At 42.3% G+C, this 25,827-nt stretch overlaps 1 protein-coding gene across 1 annotated transcript in view; it reads right to left on the minus strand.

Annotated features, from left to right (window-relative positions):
• SSH2 (slingshot protein phosphatase 2) overlaps positions 1-25,827 on the minus strand; it is a 102,702-nt gene that overhangs the window by 55,799 nt on the left and 21,076 nt on the right. Inside the window, exon 2 of the mRNA XM_085301255.1 lies at positions 11,804-11,847. Coding sequence (XP_085157381.1) covers positions 11,804-11,847 — 44 coding nt within the window. The remainder of the gene's footprint in view (positions 1-11,803; positions 11,848-25,827) is intronic.

A 25,827-nucleotide genomic window follows, 5' to 3' on the forward strand; every position in this document is an offset into this window, starting at 1 on the left:
GGCCTGGCGACGCGCATCGCGGAAGGGCGGCAGCGCTGGTGCTTGGGAAAGAGCCTTCTCTCCTGCAGGAAAGCGTCTCTCTGGCAGGAACCTTCCTCGGCGGAGATTTGATAACTCATTTGCTGCCAGAGGAGGAGAAAAGCAGCTGCCTTTCAAAGCTATTCAAGCTTTAGCTCCATCACCCCTCGGGAGCAAAGAGAGAAAGGAAGTTCTTTAAAACACAGGAGAAAAAAAAAAAAAAAAAACTCAGCCCCCGGCTGCTGGGAATGCAGATGTTACTTTGTGCTGGGTGAGGAGTGCAATGTAGTTATAGCTGGGGAGAGAGGTGGAGGGGCAGCTTGCTTAATCCAGTTCTGCAGACGGGGCAGCAGGAAAGCAGAATCTGTCTGTTCCAGATCTGCATTCTCGAACCATTACCGTGAGCGRGTTTAACGAGGAGGGTTGGAAAACAACGGAGAAGCAGGGGAAGCTCGGCYGTGCGTTTCCCCCAGGAACGCGGGAAGGCCCAGCATTGAAAGGGCGCGCGAGGAAGATGCTATTCCAAACTGTGCTCCAGGCACGGCCCGTGCTCAGACTCAGCAATACACACAAGTGAGTTATCACTGAAGAGGATTTTGGTTTAAACTCAGTTGGAGGTTGAAGAAGCTTGAATGAGAGTGGAGCACGTGCATTAACGCTATCGACCTATCTAAAAAACAAAACAAAACAAAACAAAACCTGCCATGGGCAGTTCTGCTGCGATGCTGCTATGATCAGGTAGTTGAACCAGAAGCCAAAAGGAAGCATGCTGTTCGAGTCCCCAGCTCCATCTAGAGTTTATTTCTAACTGTTAATTATAACTTGCAAAGAAGCAGAGGTTAAAAAACAAACAACTGCCCCCCCCCAAAAAAAAAACCTCAAACCCACAAACCCATATTGTGATAGCAAGTGCTTCAGTTCGGACAGCATAGAGAAGCATGCTTGTCTGAAAGGCCTCAACCAAGTCCACACTGAGGTTGCATAAGGAAAGGGACAAAAAGCAGAATTCATGATTCTGCGGTTCAGTTGCATTAATTTAAGCAATGTTATCTTATACAGCCAAGAGCACATCTCTGCTAATGGTTCTTCACAGCTGTAAAAAAAAAAAAAGAAAGAAAGAAAAAGAAAAGAAGAAGAAAGATCACCTAGTGCCAGCTTGCTGCAATGCTAAAGAAAAAAAAATCATTTATTAAACATAAATTAAGTCAGCTGCAAGAATCAATGGAAAAATTAGGACATTAGAGAAACACATGCTTCCAGAGGTCAAGAGACTGGCAAGAACCTCATATTTGGTAGTAACACATACCACACGTTCATAGAGAGCAAAACAAACCCAGAACTTCTGTTCCATTCTAATTAATAACTTGCACAATACCTGAATAAAGCCCTTAAGGCTAAATGCATTTAAGATAYTGTCCAGACAGGTGTCAGATTTCTTACATGCAACTAACACTACAAAAGCAAGCCCTTACAAACTGCAAAAAACAAGGGTAGTGATTAACTGTAAGCAGTACTCCTAAAGCAGCTACCCATAACATATGGATAATAGATTTGTAAATGAATTAGCCCTGGATTAATACAATCTGGCACTCCACCTCCATATGCTGAGAGACCAAACAAGGACAGAAATATTCCAGCTTTTTTCTTTTTCAGACTTTAGAAAAGCAGAAGTAGGAAATCTCAGGTAGGTTCATATAGTCAGCTTTGTGCTAATAAAAGGTATTTGAATCCCTTCATGTTGCCACAAAGATTGAAATACTAGGCCTGACATTGCCTTCAGGCAAYGTGTTAGTCAGATTAGCATTTCAGTTCCCACTGCTCATTTGTATAGTGTGCACTATTTTCACATCCCACTTYAACCAGACTTAAGGAACAACCCTATTTCTTTGTGCAAGCCACCCCCTACGTTTAACCACGGGCAGAAGTATCAACCAAATAACCTGATCCACCAGTGTGCAYGAGGAGTAAGCAAGGAGCAGGCATGGGGAAAGAGGCTTTGGGAAGCTGGACAAGATGGAGCTGAAGGCAGCAGGACACAGTCAACAAACTGCTGTTCTTCACCATAAGCAGATGCACTCGGCTGGGACAAACACATGAAGAGCTTAAAGTACCCGACTTTGAAGTGATGACAGGTAACAATCTACATCATTACCAAGTTGCAGTAGAGCATATGAGCATAGGCATTAATCAGTGTACAACAAGATGTAAATAAGTCTGTCTAGGGCCTGAACTGCTTCCCAATGCAGGGCACAAAGTTACATTTTGCAGCAGGGGAAAAAAGGGACACAGGGCATGTCCGAGTTTTAGGTCTGCATTTAGCCCTCCCCAGGAGGTCACAGGATTAGCAGCATTACGCTGCCTGCTGCAGAGGCCGGCAGTAAACAACGCAGTATCGGCACTGTCAGTGCAGCGCTGCGCTCGCTGGGCAGCAGGATTTCATTTAACCTTTGAACACTGAATAGTCTAATAAACTAGTTGCATGCACCATGCAAGACACACACACACAACCAAACACACACACACACCCCAAATCCTTGTAAAGCTAACCAAACCAGCTGCTCTAGCAGCTTGAACCAGCTACAGAAGTCTCAAGAGGAAAACCTGAGATGGGGACTGCTACGGATGTCTGACCAGGAGCTGCCCATCAGCTGCCTCKGAAGAGAAGTTTTAGGGGTAAGGGGAGAACATCAATGCATCGACTTTCATTGTGCTTTTTGGCAGACACAGCAAGGCTGAAAAGATAAAGTTTATTCATATAGCCATCCTCTTCCCTCCACTATCTTTATTTTAAAGCTGAACAGTCATGGTAGATTACATCATAACTTTGGCTTCTTCACTTTCCTTGTGCCTTTTAACATGTTTTGATCCTGCAATGATCTAATAGAGGAATTCCGTGTTCTGCACAGGGCTAGTGGCTTGCAGATGTGATGCTCCCTTTACAGTTGAGGCCTCAGTACATAAGCAATCAGTAAAAATGCATGAGCCACCATAGTCAGGTTTTRCATCAACATACACAGATTTGATGCATGCAGAAAGCAAGCTTCCAGCAAGACGCAGAGCCTTGTCCACCACACACATGGTCCACATGCAAAGAGGGCATTAATCAAGCTAATGTTTCCACCCAAGATCAACAGCTTAAGGCTGAATGGCTGCTTCTTGTCAGGCCACACGGAAGTGCCAGTGTCACCATATTCCCCCCACCCCTATCCCACAGGGGTTTGCTGGGTGTCTGCTCACATGTTAAGATGATTAATGCTGGAGCACAGATTCTCCTGTTCTGCATGTTCCACTAGTGTAGCATAATCTCAGCCCCACATCGGGGTTCTGGGACCTCTTTTCATTTCTTGAAAATTACAACTTATGCCTGCCAGCACACTTTCTGTGCTCCTCTCCTGTCTCATTTCGAAAAGCCCTAAGGAATGTGATATATTATCACAGTYTTTCTAGACACTTACTCCAGGGGTGTGAAAGGTTGGGTATTAACTTTAAATCTATTTGGACTAAAGTCCAGGTACTCCCTATAAAAGCAGAGAAATGCTTTTCTCTTCCTCCAGCACAGAAGGGCTGAACTTACTGAATGTCTACAGGTGTAAGGTTAGTCATGTTCAAGGTAAGAGGAACAGAGGGATATTGTCGTGTATAGAAAAATTGGCCTAAAACTATTACCCACCACAGTGTTAATAGATGGAAGCAATGCAGAACCTAGACCCACATCTCTCTACACTTTTTAGAGGGATTATGAAAAATACTGAAGCTGCTGCATTAGGCAAACAAAAACCCACCATCACATCCTCTCTTCAYAGCCAAATGAGTTACTGCAGTGCCTGTTTTTCCCCTTTACTGTGCACATGGGAAGTTTGTTCTTTACTGTTGAGCAGCTGCTTCCGGTGTCATTTGTGAAAAGCTAGAGAATTTTAAAAACAAAGCATCACAGCTCCCCATGGTTTCAGAGACTAGCACTAGAGTCATGCAGGCACAGCCAAAGAGATCAGAGGTAGCAAGTTCATTTCCGTGTGCATAGGTGGGGCAGAGTGCTTTGTTTTCCTCTGTGGCAGCTATATTCAGTCTTTCCCCACACAGACAGCTGTCTCAGCATCAGACCAGACAGAGAAAAGGGGTCTCAAGAAGTAGCTTTTAAGAATATGGTGTCACACTCCAGCTGTTCTTGAGGGTCAAAGGATCTCACGTTCCTCCTGCTCCAGTGAGGGGTCAGTTAACTCATCCCATCGCTCTGAGGTCACGTCGCCTTCAGTGATGAACTGAGCCTGCAGATGAGTCTGAGTGGATTAAGAGTACAAACAGATGACTTATCTTGGGAGACCCTTAAATCACAGCACCAAACCCGTAAACAGGTAGAGACCAAACCGCTGGGAGCCAGCCAGCACCTCCTGCTCTTGTGTTCTACCACTGCCCCCTGCAGAGCTGCACTTCAGAGGGAGAACTTGGTTTAGTAAAAGTCTTCTGGCCATTTTTAGCACAGCCACATCAAGACAACTGCATTTACTTTGTCCATTTTATCAGGAAAAACAAAGCCATTTCAGCAGCAGTGGTCATAAGCCAATACATGTAGGGCAGGATGAGATACTGAGCATAGCAAAGAAATAAGCTGTTCCAGTGATCAAGGGGCATACCACCCACCAAGGCAGCATGTACATACACCAGCTTTACTACACAGAATAAGGAAAATTTAACAAAATAAGTAGAAATAGCCCGTATCTATTTTTTTTAAAGGAGGGGGGAGGCAAGAACAGAGAAGGTATGCAAAACCACTCAAATCCTGAAGAACCAGTCAGAACAGGAAGCCACATTCTAAATTTGGTTATTTAAGCTGTCTAAGAGCATTTCTGTTTTCAGTCCTTGTACAAAGAACCAGGCAGGCACAGGGGTAGGCTGATAAGCATCGCAGAAAGAACAAGTCCAAGCTTTTAAAGCCCCTTTGGTCAGCTGCCTATCCTGAACAATGATGAAGCTTCTCAGTTGAGAATCCAACACCTATTTTGCAATATTAGCACTTCATTAAACCCTTCCCTCACAAAAACACACACCCAATTGCTGTATTTTACYTATCATTAGATCTTAGAGGTCTTTAAACAGAGAGGTCAGCGTTCAACTACACCTGTTGCACAGATGCAGAAGTAAAGAACATTAAATGGACCTGAGCACCRTAGAAGAGGGACACACGCTGAATTATTGCTCTAGTCTTAACAAGCAACACCAATGTTGGACAGGGGTAGTGTGCTGAAAAAAACACACTGTTGCTGAAGCATCATCTTGCATGGCTGCCGCCTTCTCCTGCTCCCATTTTTTTTGAAATGTTTAATACAGCAGGTTTCCTTGACAGTTGTTTTCCATGTAAAACTTAAGATATTCAAGAAGAGCTTTGAAGAAACTACTTCTTTCAATACATGTTTTTGTTGCCACTCAGCTCTTTGGTATCTTTGCATCAGGTGCCAGAAACTCTGGCCCAGTTCCTCAAAACATGCCTGAAATCCACGCAGATCACAAACTCTAAGAGTCAATCCATGTTTAACTCTCTCAGGTTAGGGCCCCTTAGCAAAATATGAGTGACTAAAATTGCTATTTTGGATCCTCCCTTTGCATTTACAATAGCAATCTTTCCTCCACATAAGTTCCCTAGCCTAAAGCACCCAGTTTGTGCTCAGTAGCAGACACAAACATGTATGTGGCATCCTTACAGGTGCTTAGCCACTCCTTTGCTAACCTCTGGAGAAGGAGCACAAGTGCACAGTGGCAGCTGTTCTGGGCTCACTCACTTTCAAGTAGACCCTCGCAGTAGCGGGAGGATATGACCTAACTTCATTCCTTTTACTTCCAAGTTTGTCTTTGCTTTGCTCCTCATTCTCCTCTACTCACACATTTARAATGAGAAACTACTACGCTTTTCATAAGCCTCTATGTTTTGAGCAAGCTCCCTGCTACACCATATGTTTACCTTGTAATTTAGTAATGCAGCAGCCTATATTAATCTGTTTGATCCTTCGGCAGTGAGGATCAAGTCTCACTGTGTAAATCATCTATGCCTTATTGTGATCCACAGGTAAGTAATCAGCAGACTGGACTGAACATGTTGCAACCACAGACAGAATTTGAAGCAAATTAGACCTGCAGATACCTGTAATCTCATAAATGCAGATTTTTCTACGAGTGCTATACATTATGCCTTTGCTCACAGTTTGGTAAGAGGACAACTGGCATTCAAAAAGGAAGACCACAGATCTGCTTTCTTATCGTGTGGTGTGTGGTCCACAGAACTTTTCCTGATGGTTAGCAGAGCTGGCAGATCAACAGATCTGTACTTTATCTCATAATTATATTCTCCACAGGCAGTTGTAGTAAATGCCACAGGGATGCTAAATTGTCACCAAAAGGAAAGATAGATGAGTTCAGGAAGTAGTTCTAAAGAAAGTTCATACTCTGGGAGCTTAGTAATCTCTGGCATGGATAAATTCAAGCTCTTCTGTACAACACTCCATTCTCTCTCATTCAGGATCTGAGTTAAATTGTCCTGCGCAGCCCTTCGAAGATCCAACTACAGCTCAAGTGCCAACAAAATAACAGTTTGGCAGCCGCTGCAGCAAGCTGAGGAAGCACASGGAGGTTTTATTGTTAGAATCTACAGCACATGGTTTTTGGAAGTCTCTTATAACACAAGATATGCACTAAGGATAACTAGAAGTGTCAGAAGCCTACCACAGGGAGCATCAAATGGCAATGATATGTATCTTCAAAGGTCGCCATAGACACGAGATACTGAAGAATCACACACCTCAGTGCAGGCTGTAAGTGAGGCTTTTGAAGTACCATCAATTCCAGATCGTGGAATCCCCTTTCTTTCTCTTTCAGTAGCTAGCACACATCTGCCATAACCTCAAACTTGTAGTAAGAAGCCTACCATGAGTTTCAGTTTAAGATTCAAAAAGTAGGATTACAATTTACTGAGCTGTTGCCCTATACAAAGAAACACATGTGCAAATTATATTTACTATCAAGATACTTAAAAGCAACTTTTATACTGTTATTAACTATAAGCTTCTGCATTAAACTGTGGTCTTCCACTCCTAAAACAAAGATATTCACAGCTTGAAACCTTAAGGCATCTTGGCACATCAACTGTTATCATAGCAATAATCTGATTTTCCTTYCTTCCCAGTTCACTCCTGGAAGGAACTATTTTAACTAAAAAACAAAAACAAACTAGAAATCCCCCACAAACCAGAAGGTAAGTGTACTTAAGACTGCAATAGGCTTAAAACCAAAACACCTTTTCCTTTCTGCCTCTGTATCTGAGGAGGGGAGGACAAGCAGTTTTTGAGAGCATTTCCAGGTAACAGAATACCCTKATTTAAAGCATGCTTTCTATGCCACTTCAAGGCAATGACAAGCTCCTCAGGGAATGAGCTTTAGCCATGCAAATGGACTTTAGGCTGACCAAGTGGCAGACCATAAAAGTTCAAAGAATTCTGCTGAAGTATTAAGGCAGCCTTGCTAGGCCATACAGCTTACTCAGCTCTGCATGCAGCAGTTCCTGTGCAGCCTCAAGTGCTGCATTTCAGCAGCTAGCGCTGTTTCAAGGCRCACAAGTGACAACTTCACAGAGAGTATAGAAATGGAGGCACCATTTTAAACCTAAACTCTGAAAGCAACTAACAGACAACAAATCCAGTGCAGACCGCAGCAACACTACTGCCTCAGGGCCCTGGAGATTTCCTTTGTCAGCAAAACAAAGATGCTGAATCCTTGCAACCTTGGGTACAAAGAACACACAAGAATTGAAACATTAATACGTCAGTTGATGTAAACACAACTTAGAAAGTTTAACATGCATTTCAGGTAAGTTAACAAAAGCATGATGTAGAGAGATTGTAAAAACAGATACTCCATTAAAGGTCTATTTAGAGCAGCAGCAAGTCTGGAGACACAGGGAGAGGTAAGTAGGCCAGCTCGCTGTAACAGCCTCCAAAACCATAATAGAAGCGGCTAGATCACCATGAAGGTAAGAAAAATAGATTATTCAGTATATCTGCTCACTTGATAGGTCTATACGAGTCCTACTAGCCAAAAGTTAGACAGAGAAGACATGGGTTGGCTTGATGGGAAACTGCAGAGCAAGATCTTGGAGCCCACGTTAGGGGTTCTGAGACCTCATCCATGGACTACAAGCCTGATCACAGCTACTGCAGGGAACAGAGACTTTCCTGGGCTTCCTTTGGAGCGGGGCTAGGGTATCTGAGGGAAAATCCTGAATAGCTTAGAGTGGGGAAGACGAGCTCATTTTTACTTATTTGCTCTGTTTCAGGTATTTGCAGTATTAAACTGCTGAGGTTTTCAGTAACAGAGGTCTCCATAGAAGTTAAGGGTAAATTGACTATACCCAACTATTTCTCTCACACAGAAAAAATAAACCATTCCTTTGTACTGCTACAAAGTTTTGGAAGGTATTTGAAACAGTATTTTCTGGAACAAATAAATGCAGAGTACAGGCAAACTCCCTTTCCGCAAACCTAATAACTCTTTCCATCTTTTGGAGAAGAGCTTTAAGTGTATTCTGATAATTCACAGAGCATCTAAATGCATCTAAACAGCATCTAAATAAGGAGCAAACATTCTGGGAGAGAACTTCAGGGACAGACAATGCTGGGGAAGTAGATTGACCGAACTGTATGTTTTTCATGCAGGCAAGCTCCAAAGAGGCAAGCGCAGACTTGTCATGTCATTGGACTGCTGTGCAGAACAGGTTTAAGTTTAACAGCATTTTCACGTGGTCTGTGAATCTCCATGAGACTTGAGATAGTCCATGCAATTACAGTGCTCTGTGGTGATACATCTTAAAGAGCATGAACAGGTCAGGGCCCAGAAAAATTATTGTAGGTATGACCTCCTTGATGTACCTACCTACAAGTTTAAGCTCATATTTGAAACTCCTCTCTGACTCTTTGGAGGATGTGTTGGGTTGGTTGCTCTTCGTAACCTCTGCTCAACAAGCACAAGTAACGCACGCTGACACTGCTGTCCTTTCCATGTGTTCTCCTTCTCTCTAAGATATGGGATATATCAAGGTGAAAAGATAACAGCGGAAATCTAGGAGAAGTTAGTCAAAAATTGCTAGCCATATGCTAGCCAAATGTGGAACATTTGTCTCATTTGAAACAGCAATCCTCCGATTGGGCAGAAAAGCACAGGGAAGAAGAGAATGAAAATGCATCTGGTACTTCATTATCTTTAAGACTGATCATTGCAGAAGTCTTTTGACATCAAAGACATCTTTGTGCTTATGCCTACAGCATAAGCCAAACCCTTTTCAACCACGACTTCACCATTAGCATCTCAATGCATTAACATCCTATTTAGTAAATTAAATGTTATGTTATTACCCTACTAGGCTTTTAGCCACAATGCAACTCATGTTCAATGCCCAGTTAATAGGCTGAGTTTGGGCGTACTTGGTGAAAGCAATACTAGCCAGAGATAGGGTTTAAACACATTTTATTTGAGTTTAGTAGATGAACGGTCTCCTCTTCAGAAGAATTTTAAAAATAGCCACAAAAACCTCACCCACAAGACTGACCRCAGCCACAGCTAGGTCACCTGAATTATGCCTCAGGAGAACATCATCAGCTGGGCCTTGCCCAGACAGGCAGCCAGGAATGTCAGGCAGCTGCAAAGAACAACTTCAATTATATTGCAGCTGATACTGTATTTTTCTTTTAAAGTCAAACTCAGTCCCCTGCCCTTCTAGTGTTTGGGCTGTTAATAGTCACTACTTGCTATCCAACTGGGGACTGCATAGACGTACTCAAATTTTTTTTTTATAGACATCTGCTACTCCTTCACAGCAAGACTGTAGGTTGGTGACTTACCATATTTCACTATTAATAATATTTATGGTACTTCAATCAAATACACTTAACTCCCACYCTCTTGTTTTCCCTTGTTCAGGTTGCTGACCCAGCAACAGGAGTTACAGAGTTACAATTACCACATCAACAGCAGGTTGCTACTTCCTATCCCAGGAAGTTATTTTAAAATACATAAAAAAATGCTTGTTTCAAACATAGAATTGCTGCTAAAAGCCCACAAAAATGAAGTATCTCCCATCTCCTCCAATATATTGTCTATCCTAAGATCAAGTCATGAGTTGATCTTGTGACTGCTGGAAGACTAGCTAAGAGTGAAATTAAAAACTGGAGTTCAACCGAGTTCAGTTTGAACCTTTGGGCATTGTGTTTTCCAGCTTTCCTCTCAGCCATGAAAGTTGTAAAATGAAGAAAGATTCTTAGCTCATCATGTAACGGAAGAAGAGTGAAGGAAACAGATTAGTCCCTTTCCCAGAGCCACACCAGTAACTGCAGGACTACAATGAAGTCATGAGAATGTGCAACCTTAACTTTTTTTTTGCTGCTTCATTCAAGTTAATCCCAAAACCAAAGCCCATGTCTTGTTTAAGCCTTTCAAATAATAGAAATTACTGCTTCCATCATCATCCACCCACACAATGTTAAATAGAGAATTAACACCCAAAGAGCTCAGAAAAGGAGAACTATTTCACCTTCACTTTCCCTTTACTCCCTCTGGAAGGGATCTTATTCTCTTCATAAAATTCTCCTGCTGCTCAGGAAGTTACCCAGTTAAACACGCAGGCTTTGTTTACAGTATGGTTAGATGAAATAATTCTTTTGATTGCTTAATGGATAGGAGACAGTTTTCAATACTTCAAAAAAATCTACCCTTAAAACTTTGAATACACTGTAAAAATGGAGTCAGTACTTGTTACCATTTAAGCAGCTGAGTTTGGATTTTTTTTTTAAACAGATAAGCATTTGCCAGAAAAAAGTTGTTCCTGAAGTAACTGAAACTTTACAAGAATGAACAACTTTATCCAAAACAATCCCAATGAAAAGAAATTCCTGTAGCTTCTCAGCCTTCTCCTATCCTCGGAGTAGGCATTCTACTAGACAGTAGTGTTGAGCAATGAATATYTAAGTACCCACTGAACATGCTGTTTTAAGCAGCATGCGCCCTCATGGCCTATGGCCACCCTGTACCTCAGCTTCTAAGAACTACAGCTTCTCTCAAATACCAAAGATACACACAGTGCCTTAACCAGCAGATGAAGAGGAACAGCTAGAGGATGACCAGCATTACTAAGGCCTCTCCTGTGTTACTCCTGCTAGCTAAGATAATCCAAATCAGAGCTTGATGGCAATAGGGAGACATTTTAACCACAAAATAAGAGTTTACTAAGACAGCTATTCCACCCAGAGCCATTCCAGTGGTGGATCAAGCCCTGAGAAGTGACACACACGACCTCAGTGAAAGCTGAGGAACAAAACACCCAGGGTTTGTTTCCAAGACATAAGTAAAGTCTCTACATGCACACACAGAGAGGTGGAGTATCACCATCTTATTCAGCACATGGCYACAGCTGACACCCCATCTCATGAATGCAAGTAACAATTTGGAGAAGACATTATCTGACATCTTTGTCAGTTGTTCCCCATGTATTTTTTTGTGTGTAACTAGACTTTTTATGTAACTAGACTTTTTACTCTGTTGCCTTTTGCCTGCTGCAGCAACCCTTTTACTGGGGCATCATCTAGGTCATGGTTATACATGTCAGTCTTTCAATAAGGTCAAGACAAGAAAATTCTGCAAGATTAGCAGTAGGTAGAAATGATACACGTTTGGGTTAAAACAAACAACACAACGTAACTGTAGAACATTTCACCAAGAAAAGCATCCCACAAGCCTCARTTCATATTCTTACCTTCTGGGCTGGGACCGGCATTCTTCTTCTCCACTGTCTGCCTCCTGCGTACATAGAGGAGAAAAAAAAATTAACATGCCTTAATATATGCAGAATCCAAAGACTTTTCCTCTTCACTGGTTTGACTGCATCTCACTGCTTCCACATGTAGCTGTCATTCCACAGGAACTCACCTTCCGCCTCGTTGCYATTTCATGTTCTCAAAACCCTTTTAAGAATTTTTGCCACTGCAGGATTTAGCATGCTTTTGCATGGCCTTCCAATGACCCCTGCCAAACAAGGGAGGCCACGAGCCAAACATTTTGTTTACTGTTTACTTCTTGGGGAAAAAAAAAAAACACACCCAAACTCAAACCAAAAACTTTGATATACATATATATACATATATATACATATATATAAAATATTCATATTCCAGTGTCATCAAACTGAAAAATCCACAAAACAGCAAGTAATACACCTGCCAAATGGACTTGGGTGAACACAGATAGAATAGGAAGTGGAAATTTGACATACTACACTGCTTTAAATGCAAAGTGAATAGGCACGATCTCTAACATGCTGCGGAATTTTACTAGGCTTACCTATTAAAGCCCAAAGCGATAACTCAGCAGAGATCTTGAGCAATTAATTCTACTTTGCAGAACACTTGCATACATATTACCAGGCAATGGCTAGAAATGGGGTGTAGGATCCATTTTATCAGTGAACATGTAATAACGCATTTACGTAGGTCTGTAGGAACAAACAYCCTTTAAAACCTACCAAGGGTAGGGTCAGTGTAGGGGCATCCCAGGCAGGCCAGAGTTCAGAACAGTGCGACAGAGGAAGCAAAGAGACAGTTTTGTGTCTAGATTGCTTTGGGCATYCCTTCTGCAAAGGAGCATACCTCGAGGGAGAGCATTTGCCAGCAAAGGACAACTCAGCAGGAGCTGCAGAGAGCTGACCCAAAGGAAAAAGCAAGGCATAGCACTGTGCCATGCTGTGTTTTGGTCATTTTTCAAGTCACAAGTAAACAAGCAGGAACGTGGCTGCAAGAAACCTCAGCCACTATGACAACAGGGGTGCTAACAGTTTATTAATGAAGTCACATGGTGGGCACTTAATTCTCCAAAGTGTCTATTTTTTAATTAGTTACAGAATTCTTCTTTGCTACCTGTTTTTTTTTTTTTTTTTTTTTTTTAGAGTCCCAGCACAAGAACAGTTACTCTCACTCGCTCTCTCTTTTTTCTTTCTTTCTTTTTTTTTTTTTAAATCACCCCTTCCACCACCCTTTAAGATGAACACAGACCTTTCACCTGTAAAGACCTAGGCAAATTTCCTATTACAGCAATCATACAGCTAACTACAATATTCTGTGGCTGCGCATTGCTCCTGAACTTGAGAATCAGTTTATAATACTCCAAAGAGCAAGCACAAAACAATGCACTTCCATTGTGCTCCTGAAGCAAGAAAGCAAGGGGAAGAAGTCTCCAGTTGCTTTTCTGCAAACGCCTAACGGATAGCTTGAATGCTAAAGCCAAAATGTTAGCAGAGAGTGACCACATTTYACACAACGTCGAAGCTAAAGAGGCCATTTACAATAGCACCCTGTCATTGCACTTTGGGCAAATACCTTTGCAATAGGTTCTAATAAAGTTCTTCCACGAATACCTCCAAGGAGACTGTATAGCTCTGGTCAGAACTTTCTTCCTCTTCAGCTTTCCTTAACTGAGTAATTTTGAAGATACTGTCATGTATATGCTGCTTTCTGTGATTACATATCATGATGCACAGATGGAAGCCAGGAAAAGGTGGGTGAGAGATTTCATGTGCTATAGAAAGGATGGGAAACAAGATAAATGTCAATTCTAAATTGAGTTGGTGGAAAAAAGGAAGACGAACTATGCATCCCTAGGCCTCTTGCTCAGCACCACCAAAGAGGGCACATACACACCTGCCACCCAGGGGCAGGAAAGGAAGTGAAGCAACAGGAGAGGCAGAAATTCTGGAAGAGATGCATTTACAAATTATACAAAGCCTAGCATGTTTAAGCATCAAGCTCGGAAGGGGAGGAGTGGAAAAATTAAGTTTCCATAAGATAACTGTATAAACAGATGCTACTTCCTGAATCTTTTGAACTATGCTTTTTGTGCTTATTGCATGCAAAGCTCATTCAGTTCACTTTTTAACATATATAGTGACATTCATACGGTCCTGCTGGATAGTCTATGTATCTCATATTTAAAGGATCTGAATTTACAAGATACAAGGTTATTGAGAAAAACATATGCTTGCTATGGGTGTTCTATTTCTAAGATCATGACTAGAACAAGACCATGAGATAGTTCAGTAGAGCCACCTGCAACCACAAATTCAAGCTAAAACCTGCAAACCATCTACAACAGGCAAGAGCTGGCAGGAATACCTTCCACTCATCATACCTTAGAATTAGCTAGGCATTTCAGCAACTTGATAAGGAAGCAGGCAGTCCTGTCTCCTTCAAACTGAAAGCCCCAGTGAATTCCACAGTTAAAAGAAAACAAGTTGTAGTGTCATTCAGAAGGGATGAAACACACAGAAGAAGAGCAGCCATCTGAGGAGCAGCAGCAGAGCTCTTTCACTCCAGGGAAGCAAGCCTTCGTTTCTGAGAAGTGTCAGCATTCAGCCAGCTGTGAACACTGGCTGGCAGGACACTCCTGGATGCTCTGGGCTACAAATCCAAGACTGGCCTTGCTAAAGAAAAAATCCAGTGGAATAGAGTCACTTTCCATTATTCAAGCTTTTGCAATAACCACACTGGCTCAGGCTGTATCTGGACCAGACTGTTGTCCACAGCTCCAGACACTGGACAGCTGTACTGGCAATCTGCGCTCAAAGGGCAGTCAARGTCTCCCTGCATTTTGATTGTGTTGCTTAACACCTTAGAAGCAGTGGCTACTCAACAGGCCATGCCACTCACTTTGTACTTGTCCTATTTTGGCTTGATAAGTGGTAATAAGACCTTAACTAAGTAGCATTTTAAGGCTGCTAAAGTAAGGCACTGAGCACTTCCAAACAGTTTGCTAGTGCTTAACTATCTTAACAACACGAAAGTAGTAACTACCCACATTTCTAGAACAGGCAAAAAAAGTCTGATTCAGTCCAAAATGCTTCACATACTTCCTCACCTTGCTCCCCTCCCCCTAAATGCATTACTTGTGATCCTAGTCACCAGCACTTCACCAAAGAGAGYGTATATTCAGTTTGCAGCTCAGTACTAGAATGTGCAGGTGCTTCCAAGGAGGTTGGAGGGGAAAAATACTACAGTGAAGAGGATGACTCTGAACCCTGAGACCGCACTATGTGCCTCTTGGCCAGGCAGCCAACATGATCATTGTCTCATGCAGCACAACCCAACCTCAGCTCAAAGACAGCTCACTAAGCAGAAATCACTAAGGCCACCTTCTCAGCACTATACTAGTTACAGTAAAGAGGCATAATATGCAGTTAAACACACCCCAGGCTGGGCCAGAGTGGACTGCGTCCATTGCCCTTCCTTTTGAGAGCAAGGGCCCCTTTGCTGCAATTCGCAAAAGAGTTCAATTAAACCAAGATAGACACCAGTGTTACAGTTACCATCATTAGCTTTGCCCAATCACCAGCCCCATTCCATCACTTTGGGTTGCTTGACCCAGTGCAACAACCCCAYAGCATTAGGATGGTGGTGTTGGATGGCGGTGACAAGCAAGCATAGGAAAGACAGTACAACCACATGCCTTTCATCCAGAATGCTGCACCACCGTAAGGACTTTGTGTGTTAAGTGTCCCAAACAAAGATCAGTAAGACAAGAAACTAGAAATCAGCATGTAGTTAGATATCAGTAAGGTTCCTTTAAATAATTTTATTATCTAACTACTATCTCAAGTCCTCTTAGCAGAGATAATAGCTAAAACACTACTAGCTGCTGCAGATGTGGTTATCATCAGTGGAACTTCCTGGATCTTGCTAGAACATAAGCTCTAATGTGTTCCCWGTGGGTTGACAAAAAGTTGTATGTGAGTGTGAGCGTGTGCAGAGGTGGGGAATTGGAGAGAAGGAAGATGTTTCATTACAGATAGGATAGCTAAAGACTTTTTTTGTTTTGTTTTGAATAAGCCAGAACAGCTCAAGAGCATATGTTTGGCAAGAAAACAAGTTCCTCAAACCCAACATAAGGTAAAGCAACTGAAAGGAGTACTTAAGTCTCTACTGTGCYGTTTAGTAACCCAAGCTATGCGAACATAATTTTCAGTATTATAATGAATGTCTAGTTCCACATGCCATAAATAAATAAATAAATAAAAATCCTGGTCACAGCAACAGGCAAGCCCAATAACCAAAAGTCTTACCAATGAGCAGAAGACTCAAACATGCACATTGTTATCTTAGCTCCACTCAAAATTCAGCCCTCAAAAGCTCAGTGTGGAGGAGGCTAGACATGACCCAATCAATCATCATCTGTCTCTGCCAAAGCTCTGACAAGATCTCTAATATTAAACATAAACATTGCAGATGTGTGTCGAAGTGCAGCTATTCAGAATATAGCTGACTGTCTACAGAAGAACTATAGTCAAGTGTGATTTGGGCTAGAGATCTATTACTGCTACCTAGGATGCCACCCRGAGAGAAGCTAACCTTTCCCTTGAGGAGCTCAAGTTTTACCCTCCTCTCCCTCTCATCAACACTGACCATCCCAGCTCATAAGCCGGTTCTTCCTTACATTTCATATTTTGTGCTGGTAGTTAGAGTGCTTCCTCATCTTCTCTATACATGGGCATTTCACCCATGTCTCTTACCCAAGAAAAAATTTTTGAGTCTAACTCTTTCCCCATGGAGCTTTTCCAACCTCAGACTCAGGCATCTGAAATATTACTACACCCCTCTAATCATCTTCACCCCACCAACCATCCCCTCTGCAAACGCATCCATATCTTCTCGTAGGTAGAAGGCTTTCAATATGAAAGGAGCTACTTCAAATGCTCCTGCTTCACATATCCAACCACTACCAGTTTTCCTCTTGCACAAGCCCACGCTGCCATCCAATTTATACCATACCTATCCAAGGGTTCTTTGCACTTCTGGTCACYATGTAACTCTGCAGCTGCAAGAAGTCACATAACTCTCCTTAACAACTGGCAGCCAAAACTAAACTGCAATGACAAGTCATCCCACTAGAGGGGAGGGCAGGACAGAGAAGACATGGTCAGTGCATGGTCATGTGCAATTTCCTTTAGTGAAGGGAAGAACTAATACTGAAATGACTACTAAAACAAGCATTCTTGCCATTTTCAGTATACTCCCAAAGAGGAGGAAGTACTGCTGCAGTGCGGTAATTCATCAGCCAAAAAGTGGATCAAAATCTGTAAACATCCCTTTCTATGGAAATCTTTACTAAAAGGCAACCGGCAATGAGAAAGATCGTGCTTTTACTTTGATCAGACAGCATCCTTGGACACTAGAACAAGAGTCATTTGGAGATGTGACCTGTGATGGTGACACATTTCAGCTTTTATGATAGCTTTTACAGGCTGCAGGGAGAACCTTGGCTCTTTGCCCACCCCTGTGCTCTGCTTGCCTTGCCATATACGCCACAACCAGAGCAATAGGTGAGAGGGCGAGATGCTGCCCAGATTCCTTATGGTGGATTGTTCCAGTCCCAAACAAGCCTTTTCTACCAGCTTGCGACAGCAAGAAGGTTAAGCAGTTTCATGTCCTGCTTTCCTTGACCAGAAACAGAGGCCTCAGGGGAAACGGAAGGAATGAGTCGTGTAGCTCTAAACTAGGCCACAATATTAAATGCAGTTTAAAGTGAAAGATGAAAAATTCCATCTCTGCTCTTTTCAGGCCATGTAGGACTGAATATGCAAAACATTAATCCTGTTCTTACTTTGATCTACTGCCAACTATCTGTCATCAAAAGGGCAAGGAAGAGGAGAGAAGTTTTTTAGCATTATTCTGTTCTATACAATGGGAGCCTCTCCATGTCACGCAAACAATTCTGTTTTTATAAATCTCTTTTCTGCAGACTGATGCAATGATAAACAAGATTTAATTTGCATTCTTATGTTCAGTGACTGGGGTTGTCTGCCTGTATTTAACATCAGTAACATCCCAGCACATTCTTTCTAAAAGGTTATTAACAGAAGTCATGCATCTAACATTTACTACATTTCTACTAACAGAGAACATTTCCTACAGAGTATAMCCTGAATATACATCTTTCAAATCTTAAGAGATTCCAATTTAATAACTGCTTTCTGCATACGACTTTATGCCAACATACCTGATTGTATAGGCAATGCCTGGGAAATGTGCTCTTCGGAGTGTGAGTGATCGCAGAGCTACCAGTCATGAGAGCACCGACAATTTATTCTGGACAAGGATTCTACTTTCTCTCACCCCACACACCTCACATTTTGCTCATAGTTATGACAAGCACATTGYCGTAACTAAGACATTGCAGAACTTCTCTCCCCTTCTCCATTTCCTAAATCTTGGCTAAGTGTTGCTTTTTGTATGGACAACTTTATTATTTTTACTGTATGCTTCACTTTCCCCTTATAGACATTCTCTGCACAGCAACAAATGCTAGTAGAGAGYGACTGTGAATTCCTTATTGGAAGGCAGATCCAAGAAGTACATATGAAGATATTCTCATTTCTTGAAGCTGTTAAATTTCAAGTCAATTCTGTTCTTTTTTTAACATGGTCCTCTTAGCAGAGGGATAGAACCCTTCTGCAAGAGTAGGAACACAAAAGCTATTTTAAAATGCTGCGAGACAAAACTTGAAGCTTTTTCCATCTCCCTCTTACTGAAGTACAACTAGTAACTTATTCATAAATAACAGAAACTTAGTTAACATGGATCCCCCCACCCCAAACCTGCAGCCAGATTCAGGCATAGTCATGCCCTTGCAGACAATCTTTGCTTAACACTTTCCATCCAACATCAAGTGATCAATTTGGGACTCCATCTCAAGGTAGGTAYCACAGACAGTAGGTAGCACAGGCTTGTAATGAGATGAGCAACATTCTCGTTTTCCGCCTATCCTTTCCTTGGCCAAATCCCATCCAGTTGTTCAAACATCCGCTAAGTGCCTCTGAGCCGAACACGACCTTTGTTGGGAAGAAGGCAGCTGCTTTAATCAAACTAGAGGCTGCGCATTCAGGCACTGATCCAGTTGTTAATCCATACAAATACTCCTCTTCATGAGTAAGAGAGCATTCCCTGATTTCCCAGTGTATATTTGGGTTACAGCTGTAGAATGCATTGCAAGCTCCTCCGTGTAGGAGCTCTCGTGTGTCAGCCAGCATTAAGCAAGTCAGTACAAAAACCAACCCCTCCCCATAACTATTACCCAACGTGTGGATAACCTGGTCTGCTCGAGTTTTACAGAGGGAGCCATCACGGCAGCCACAGCCTTCCCTCTAATGCAACAAAACCACCCAGAGATAGCAACATTCACTGCACATTTAGATTGCTTAGGGCTCAACTCAGTTRTTGACACAGACACATAGTGACACTGAAGATCCCATAGGGTGTCCAAAGTCTGCACAAGACTGGCATTAGATGCCCACAGACACAACTGAATAGAGTCCCTTAAAGTCAAAGGGACTAGGATACATGCATGGACATCACATACAACTAAAGTTCAATACCTTCCATAATTAATTATYCTACAGAACTCCTATTCAACAGTAAGCCCTATGAAAGACAGGATCCTATCAATAATCTCAAATCATCTACTGGAACAAAACAAATCAAATGTTTAAGTCAGATTGCCAAAAATATTACATATTTCTGTAGCAGAGAGACTTTCATACCGTAGTCTGAGTTGTATCAATCTTTTAAATAAACCATGTTAACATAAAACCCACACATGCTGCATCTGCAGTGAGGCTGAAGTGCCAGCAACAACACTGTCTGGTAGAAAGCAGCAAGGGCTGACTTGAAAACCAGGGTTGAGAAAAGGTTCTCTTTTCCCTGTAAGAGACCCAAGACTACACACTACACACAAATTAATCAGCTAGAGCTTCCAGGGAGGGTWGTGGTCTGGACTACAACTGTTTCAGTTCTGACCTTCATGTTGTCTAGAATCAGACATTTGGTGCTAAAAAGGGCGATTTGATCACAAAAACTGGGCAGCCAGAGTTTAAAGCTCCACAGCTGCAGCATGTGGAGACAGAGACAACCAGAAGTCTATAGCAATTTGTGTGAACTGACTTAAGGGGAGGAGATTATGGAAACCATATCCTTAGCAGCAATTTCTAGGTGACCCTGCTTGAGCAGGCAGGTTGGACTAGATGATCTCCAGAGGTCCCTTCCAACCTTACTGATTCTATAAATACCCAAGTACTCCTGTATTAACGACGTGTCTCAAAGCTGATATTAAAACCAGTTCACTTCAGACTCTCTCAATCTCTGGGAAAGGTCAACCATAATCATTATTAAAGGTTATGAAACTAATAAGTCACCTGGCATGCACTAGAGAGCTAGCTCATAGTCACCTTCTGAAATACTTGTATTTCCATCACACACTTTATTTTTTTAGAAAATAGAATTTGATACTAGGAAGCCTTTAAATTTGTCAAAGTTCTTCAAAAAGCTAAGCTGAGTAAACTTAATTAAGTAAACTGAGTAAACTAGGCCACAAATGGAAAGGGGGAAGAGCTGTGCTGGGGTTTGCATAGTTTTTAGCCCTCTAAAGCCATAGGGATAAGGTGCAATGAAGCAGCTTTCACCACGAGTGTCTCCCTTTCCCATCACTATTTGCATGTAATGTTTTGAATGAACACTATTTTCCTCCTCACATTTCTTCTGTTTGAGGTTCAACATAAGCAATAGCTTTCCACAGCCAAGTTTTCATTCAGAGGTTGGCATTCCCTCTGGATTGTTCTCTGTATCGCTTCRCTGTGTCAGTAATTGGTATATTTAGGTCAAAGACTTCATGCTCTTGCTCTAGAAAATGAGAAAACAAGTTCTTCATCAAAGCTTTCATCTTTCTGCTGCAGCTAAGAGATTTATATAAACTTTGTTTAGATTAGGCCTTGCTAAAAACTGCAGATATAAAACTCTGGAACACTTGAGCACAAAAATAAGAAGCCTCCAACTGGTACAACCAGAGTCAGGATGAGAAACAGTGTGACATAGCCTGTTACAGTACACCAGAAGAACAGATTAGAAAGGAGATTACTGTCAATTGAATTTCTGTACTGAAATAAACTTGCCTGATGGGGAGTACAACAGTTCTTGCTTTAATCACAGAAGCTTGCCCAAGGGAAAAATAATACAAACACTACATATACATATTCACCTTAAAATTCCCTACACTGAAGCAATATTTTACATAACTTCTCTACAGTTATGTAGTAGCATATCAGTTGTCATCATCTAGACATTTACAGACACTAAGAAAAAAAATCTATTGTCTCCCTAAACAGATCTTTCCTTCAACTTTTAGAAGGCTTTTCAACATCATGCAAGYAGGATGGAGAAGGCAGTTATTTAACGTAATTTTGATTCTCTGCTAAATTTAATGCTTCCTAGAGGCTTGAAGATACCTGCTTGGTCTCCTCGTAGGCAATGATAAAGTTGTCCCTGTGACTCCTTCTAAATAACACATGCTTATAATGATACAAGAAGTGTGAGGACACTCATTTGCTACATAAACATGGGCCAATATAACTCCAATTTTCATATGGGAATTGTTGCTAATATCAGTGGTATAGCTTAGTGAAGACAAATCAAAAATATACACATGTACGGTGGTGAATCTCAGGGCAGGACTTCTAGACAATGAACAGTTCGTGATTAAAATGAAATCCCCGCTCCGCAAGTTATGACAGTGAACAACTGTTCATTATCCATTCAGAGCAACACATTTATACAGATGAAATTATCCCTATGCAAGTGGAAAGGAYAGGCATTCAAACCTCAACTCTTCTCTAGCCACTACGTTTTGTTAGAGCCAATACAAACCTTGCTCAGCCTTCCAATGCACTCCAGAGTTTCCAGGAGCAGCATGACCATACACACCTCCTTACCCAGGAGCGAACATCTTTTAGATCTTCACCTTAGAAGCTGGGCCTATTTCTGGCCAGGAGTCTCCTAAACTGTTGCACAAAAAGACAGAACTAAATAGTGTTTATGAAGCCTGGAAAGGAAACTAGCTAATGAAGTGCTACACACACAGGAGTGGTAGACCTGAAGCTGCAGCAGGTAAGTCTTTTATAATTCATGAGCAGGATTACTACACACRACAAGGAATAAGGACTTAGACAAGACATAGCAAATGCACAACACCAGCTCCTGGTTTAAGTCAAAGTAAATTTCTCATTGAAATGAACAAACATTAAACTTGCCTTTACCAAGAGGGAAATCTTTGGTTTTCACTCCTCATGCTGAAGAGCTATTTTAGGAGAGGGAAGGTGGAAGGAAGGGAGGTACACAGCAAAGGGAAGGGTCTTTGTCTTGCAATCAGCCATCTTCCTGTTAGCATCTAGTTTATGAAGAAAAAAACATATATCAGACTTTTCTTTTGGCTCCTGGGTGCACACCCCAAGCAGCCTCATTTGTATCCCTACTACAGTTATCTGCATTAAGAAGCAGGGAGTTATTTTGGGGGTTCTGTGCAGGCACATTTCAAGTTACAACTCCAAGGCTTTGGCTCTCCCCAGAATACCCAGGAGGGCCACTAAAGCAATACAGGTTCACCTACATATGAATAACTGCATCTTCATTAGATACTATTCCCATAATGGGACAGGAATAGAGCTATTTGAATATCATTCCTATTTATGTCACAACTGTGTCCGCAGTGGAAGTTGTGCCAGCATAGCTCTCAAGTGTAGTTCTTGATCAGGAACATAACCAGGCGCAGGCTTTTCATTTCAACTGTTTGCCTTAAACCACACAGAGAAAAGCACATGCTGCCAGCTGTAAGACACATTAAAACTGACTCTTTACCTGATCACAGCTCATCAGTAKGCTCTTAAAACTAGGAGTTGCTAACTGTAACATGAACATCCCAGCAGGGAGAAAGGTGCTTACGAGAGATGCTTGCTCACTCAGCTCCTCCGAAACCCAGTCCGGCCAAGCTCTGGTCTGATCTTCGCTTGATGTAATGAACACGTGGCAGAACTGGTGAGTAAGGAGCAGTGCAAATTATCTTCATGACCTGAACTAAAGAAACCAACAGCCAGGCCACGTTGCATCCTTGTCCTACTTCATCAATAATTAAAAGACTATGTTTTGGACAAAAATAGTTTCTCAAAGTAGGATGTTATTTAACATTTAAGCTGAAATAAAGACTGAGGAAGGAGACAAGCAAYGCTCTACCTTTTCCAATGCCATGATGCTCAACCTCTAAAGCAGCAGCATGGAGGGGAGGTCATTAACATTCCAAATTCTTTTAGCTCTTAACCTTACTTGACCTGAATCTGTGCTCAATGGTTTAACTAAAAGTTGTAAATTGTTATCTAGCATTTGTGAGGAGAGAGAGGCATCCAAGCAACTATATTTTACACAGTGTCTGGATGCAGCAGCAGCATCTGAGTTGGCACTTGCAGAATGCTATTGCATAAGCCTGGATTCAAAGCAAGAGCACAGCCGGGGAGTCTCTGCTCTCTTTCAGTGACAGATCTAGAACAGAAGTAGCTGGTAGAGATTTAACAGCAGAAGCTTAGATTCTATATCAAAAGAGGAATTGGCAGGAAAGTCTCTTCACCTCTAGCCTTGATTTGGGTAGCAAGGGAGGAAAAGAAAAAAAAAGAAAAAAGAAAAAAAGGTTTTGGGCACAACTTCAGAAGAAATTGCTGGGACAGCTTTCTGTACATGTAGAGACCCAAAGTAGAGTCTTTGGAGAGTGTGGGGAAAGGAATGCCTAAAGATATTCCCTGGCAAGACACTGCAGAGACAATCACAAGGAACAAAATGTTCCGCTTGTTCAAATTCTCCAGCCCTAGGGCTTAGAGCAGTTCTCCAGCTGCCTCACTTCTGGTAGAGGATCACCACTACTGAAGTTGGAACCTAATATTTATTAGCCCAGAATTGCCCCCTCCGCCCCCTGCTTTTTCCCCCCATACATCCAGGTACTAGTCCCATGCTGCTGGAGTTCAAGTCAATGTGCTGAGCCATATTTTTGGCTAACACAAGCTGGTTTCCATGCTCATGTACAACATTTCTCCACGGTACAGTTCTGCCTACACTCTTCCAGCACCTCATGCCTACAGACAACTGGAGATGCACAAATCTAAGTAATTTCTGAGGGATCAAAAAAGAAGGCAGCAAATATAATGGTATCTCCTCTGAAGGGCCAAAGAAGAAAACGAAAGGAAAATAAAGCTGAAGAGTAGAACAGGGTTTTCTGGATAAGACATATCAGAGCAGGATGAAGCTGCATAACAAGCACCCCTYGACTTTTGTCATTTCTCCCAGCCAACTCCTACAGAAGTCTGTTTGTTATTGTTTATTTGGGTATCAGTCCAAATTGGTGTGGGAGGAAAGGAGAAAAAAAAGAAAGAAAAATAAAAGGAAAGGCAGTCAAGCTGTCCGTTCAGTACTGCAGCCACCTAGCACTCTTGATCTATTAATGAGTCAGTGTCCTGTTCAGTGCAACAGACAGATCTTAACACAACTCTAGCAGAAGTGACTCAAGTGCTATTTCTCTTCTGCCAGTATGAACTGTGCCCTTGCTCATCTCTGTGCTGCTCAGTGGTCAAATCGCAGTTTCACCCCACTTCTCTCTTCAGAGACGCTGGGCAGCAGGGGAAGCAGCCACCCTGGCAAGCTCCACACAGCTGCAAGCACCAGTCTGGAAACCCAAGGGTCTGTGTCAAAAGCTGGTGGCTCTAGCCACCACCCAGGCCCCCCATCCTCCCAGCATGGAAAAGAGGTTGTTCTCCCRCAGCCAAGGAGCTACGGTGAGCTCAGTTAGTTTAGTCAAGTCTAAATTTGGCCATCTTTCACCCCCAGGCTCTCGATGGCCACASCAGCATCACCCCACTGAACAGTCAGGAGCTTGCTCTACTGTTCTCCCATACATTTGCCTGATCTTTGAGATGAAGGCAGCATATTTCAGTTGTTTCAAGCTCTCTTCTCTTCCTCCTTTTTTACACATTAAGCTTTAACTCCAGCATTACAGACTGGCCATACCGACTTTCAAGCACCCGCTGGAAAGAGCTGAAGGCCTTCTGTCTCCTCCAAGCTGCCAGCTCCTAATGTCCAGGATGAAAACAGTTTTCCTCTTGTGAACGAAGAGCCTTACAGAGACTGACCTGATAGGACAGAAAGAAAAACTATCCACTGCTGCTAAGTGATGCCATTTAAGCAAATAAAATTATTTTTTTTTTCAGCCTAGCCCATACACATTATATAGAAGCCACTAGACAAAACCATCAACAGAYGCAGTTAGAACAGAGCTCAGTACTTGAAACTCATGTCCAAGAAACCCCCCAAGAAAAACATGCCAGGGAAGGCTMAACAGCAGTCAAATCTTGGTTTGGTGTAGGAGGACTCCCCAGGCTGTGCACATCAATAACAAGGAAAAAGTTGTAMTGAACCAGAATGCAGCGTTATGTTTGGGATGTTTGTTCCTCTCCACACACACTCAAGATACAAAAGTGTCCCTGGAAACAGGTACAGCCTCACCTGTCAGAAAGGGACACGGTTTCATACAGCCACGTCTCCTCACTGCCCGTGCCACACCTGAACACGACATAGCAGGAACAYGGACTCTTCACGAGGAGGCCTACTGTCCAGAACAACCTTCAGTAACAGACGGGCAGAATCTTTGTGCCTATCTATGTGAATCATTCTAACTTTGGCACAAGACTGGATTTGTCTGACCCCTGGAAGTCCCGCAGATCCATCAGATTTGCTTCCCTGTAGTATTTGTCTTTCTAATCCCAGTCACCTTTGGACCATCCGTTTCCCCCTTTGGCAGACTGGCCATTAGAGAGACAACACTAAAGCTCACGTCTCCTTAGTAACAGGTTTTTGTTGATTCCTCCTGCTCCCTCCATCT

Source organism: Rhea americana, unplaced genomic scaffold, assembly GCF_003343005.1.
Source record: "Rhea americana isolate MKP2758 unplaced genomic scaffold, rheAme1 scaffold_175, whole genome shotgun sequence".
Classification (NCBI taxonomy): domain Eukaryota; kingdom Metazoa; phylum Chordata; class Aves; order Rheiformes; family Rheidae; genus Rhea; species Rhea americana.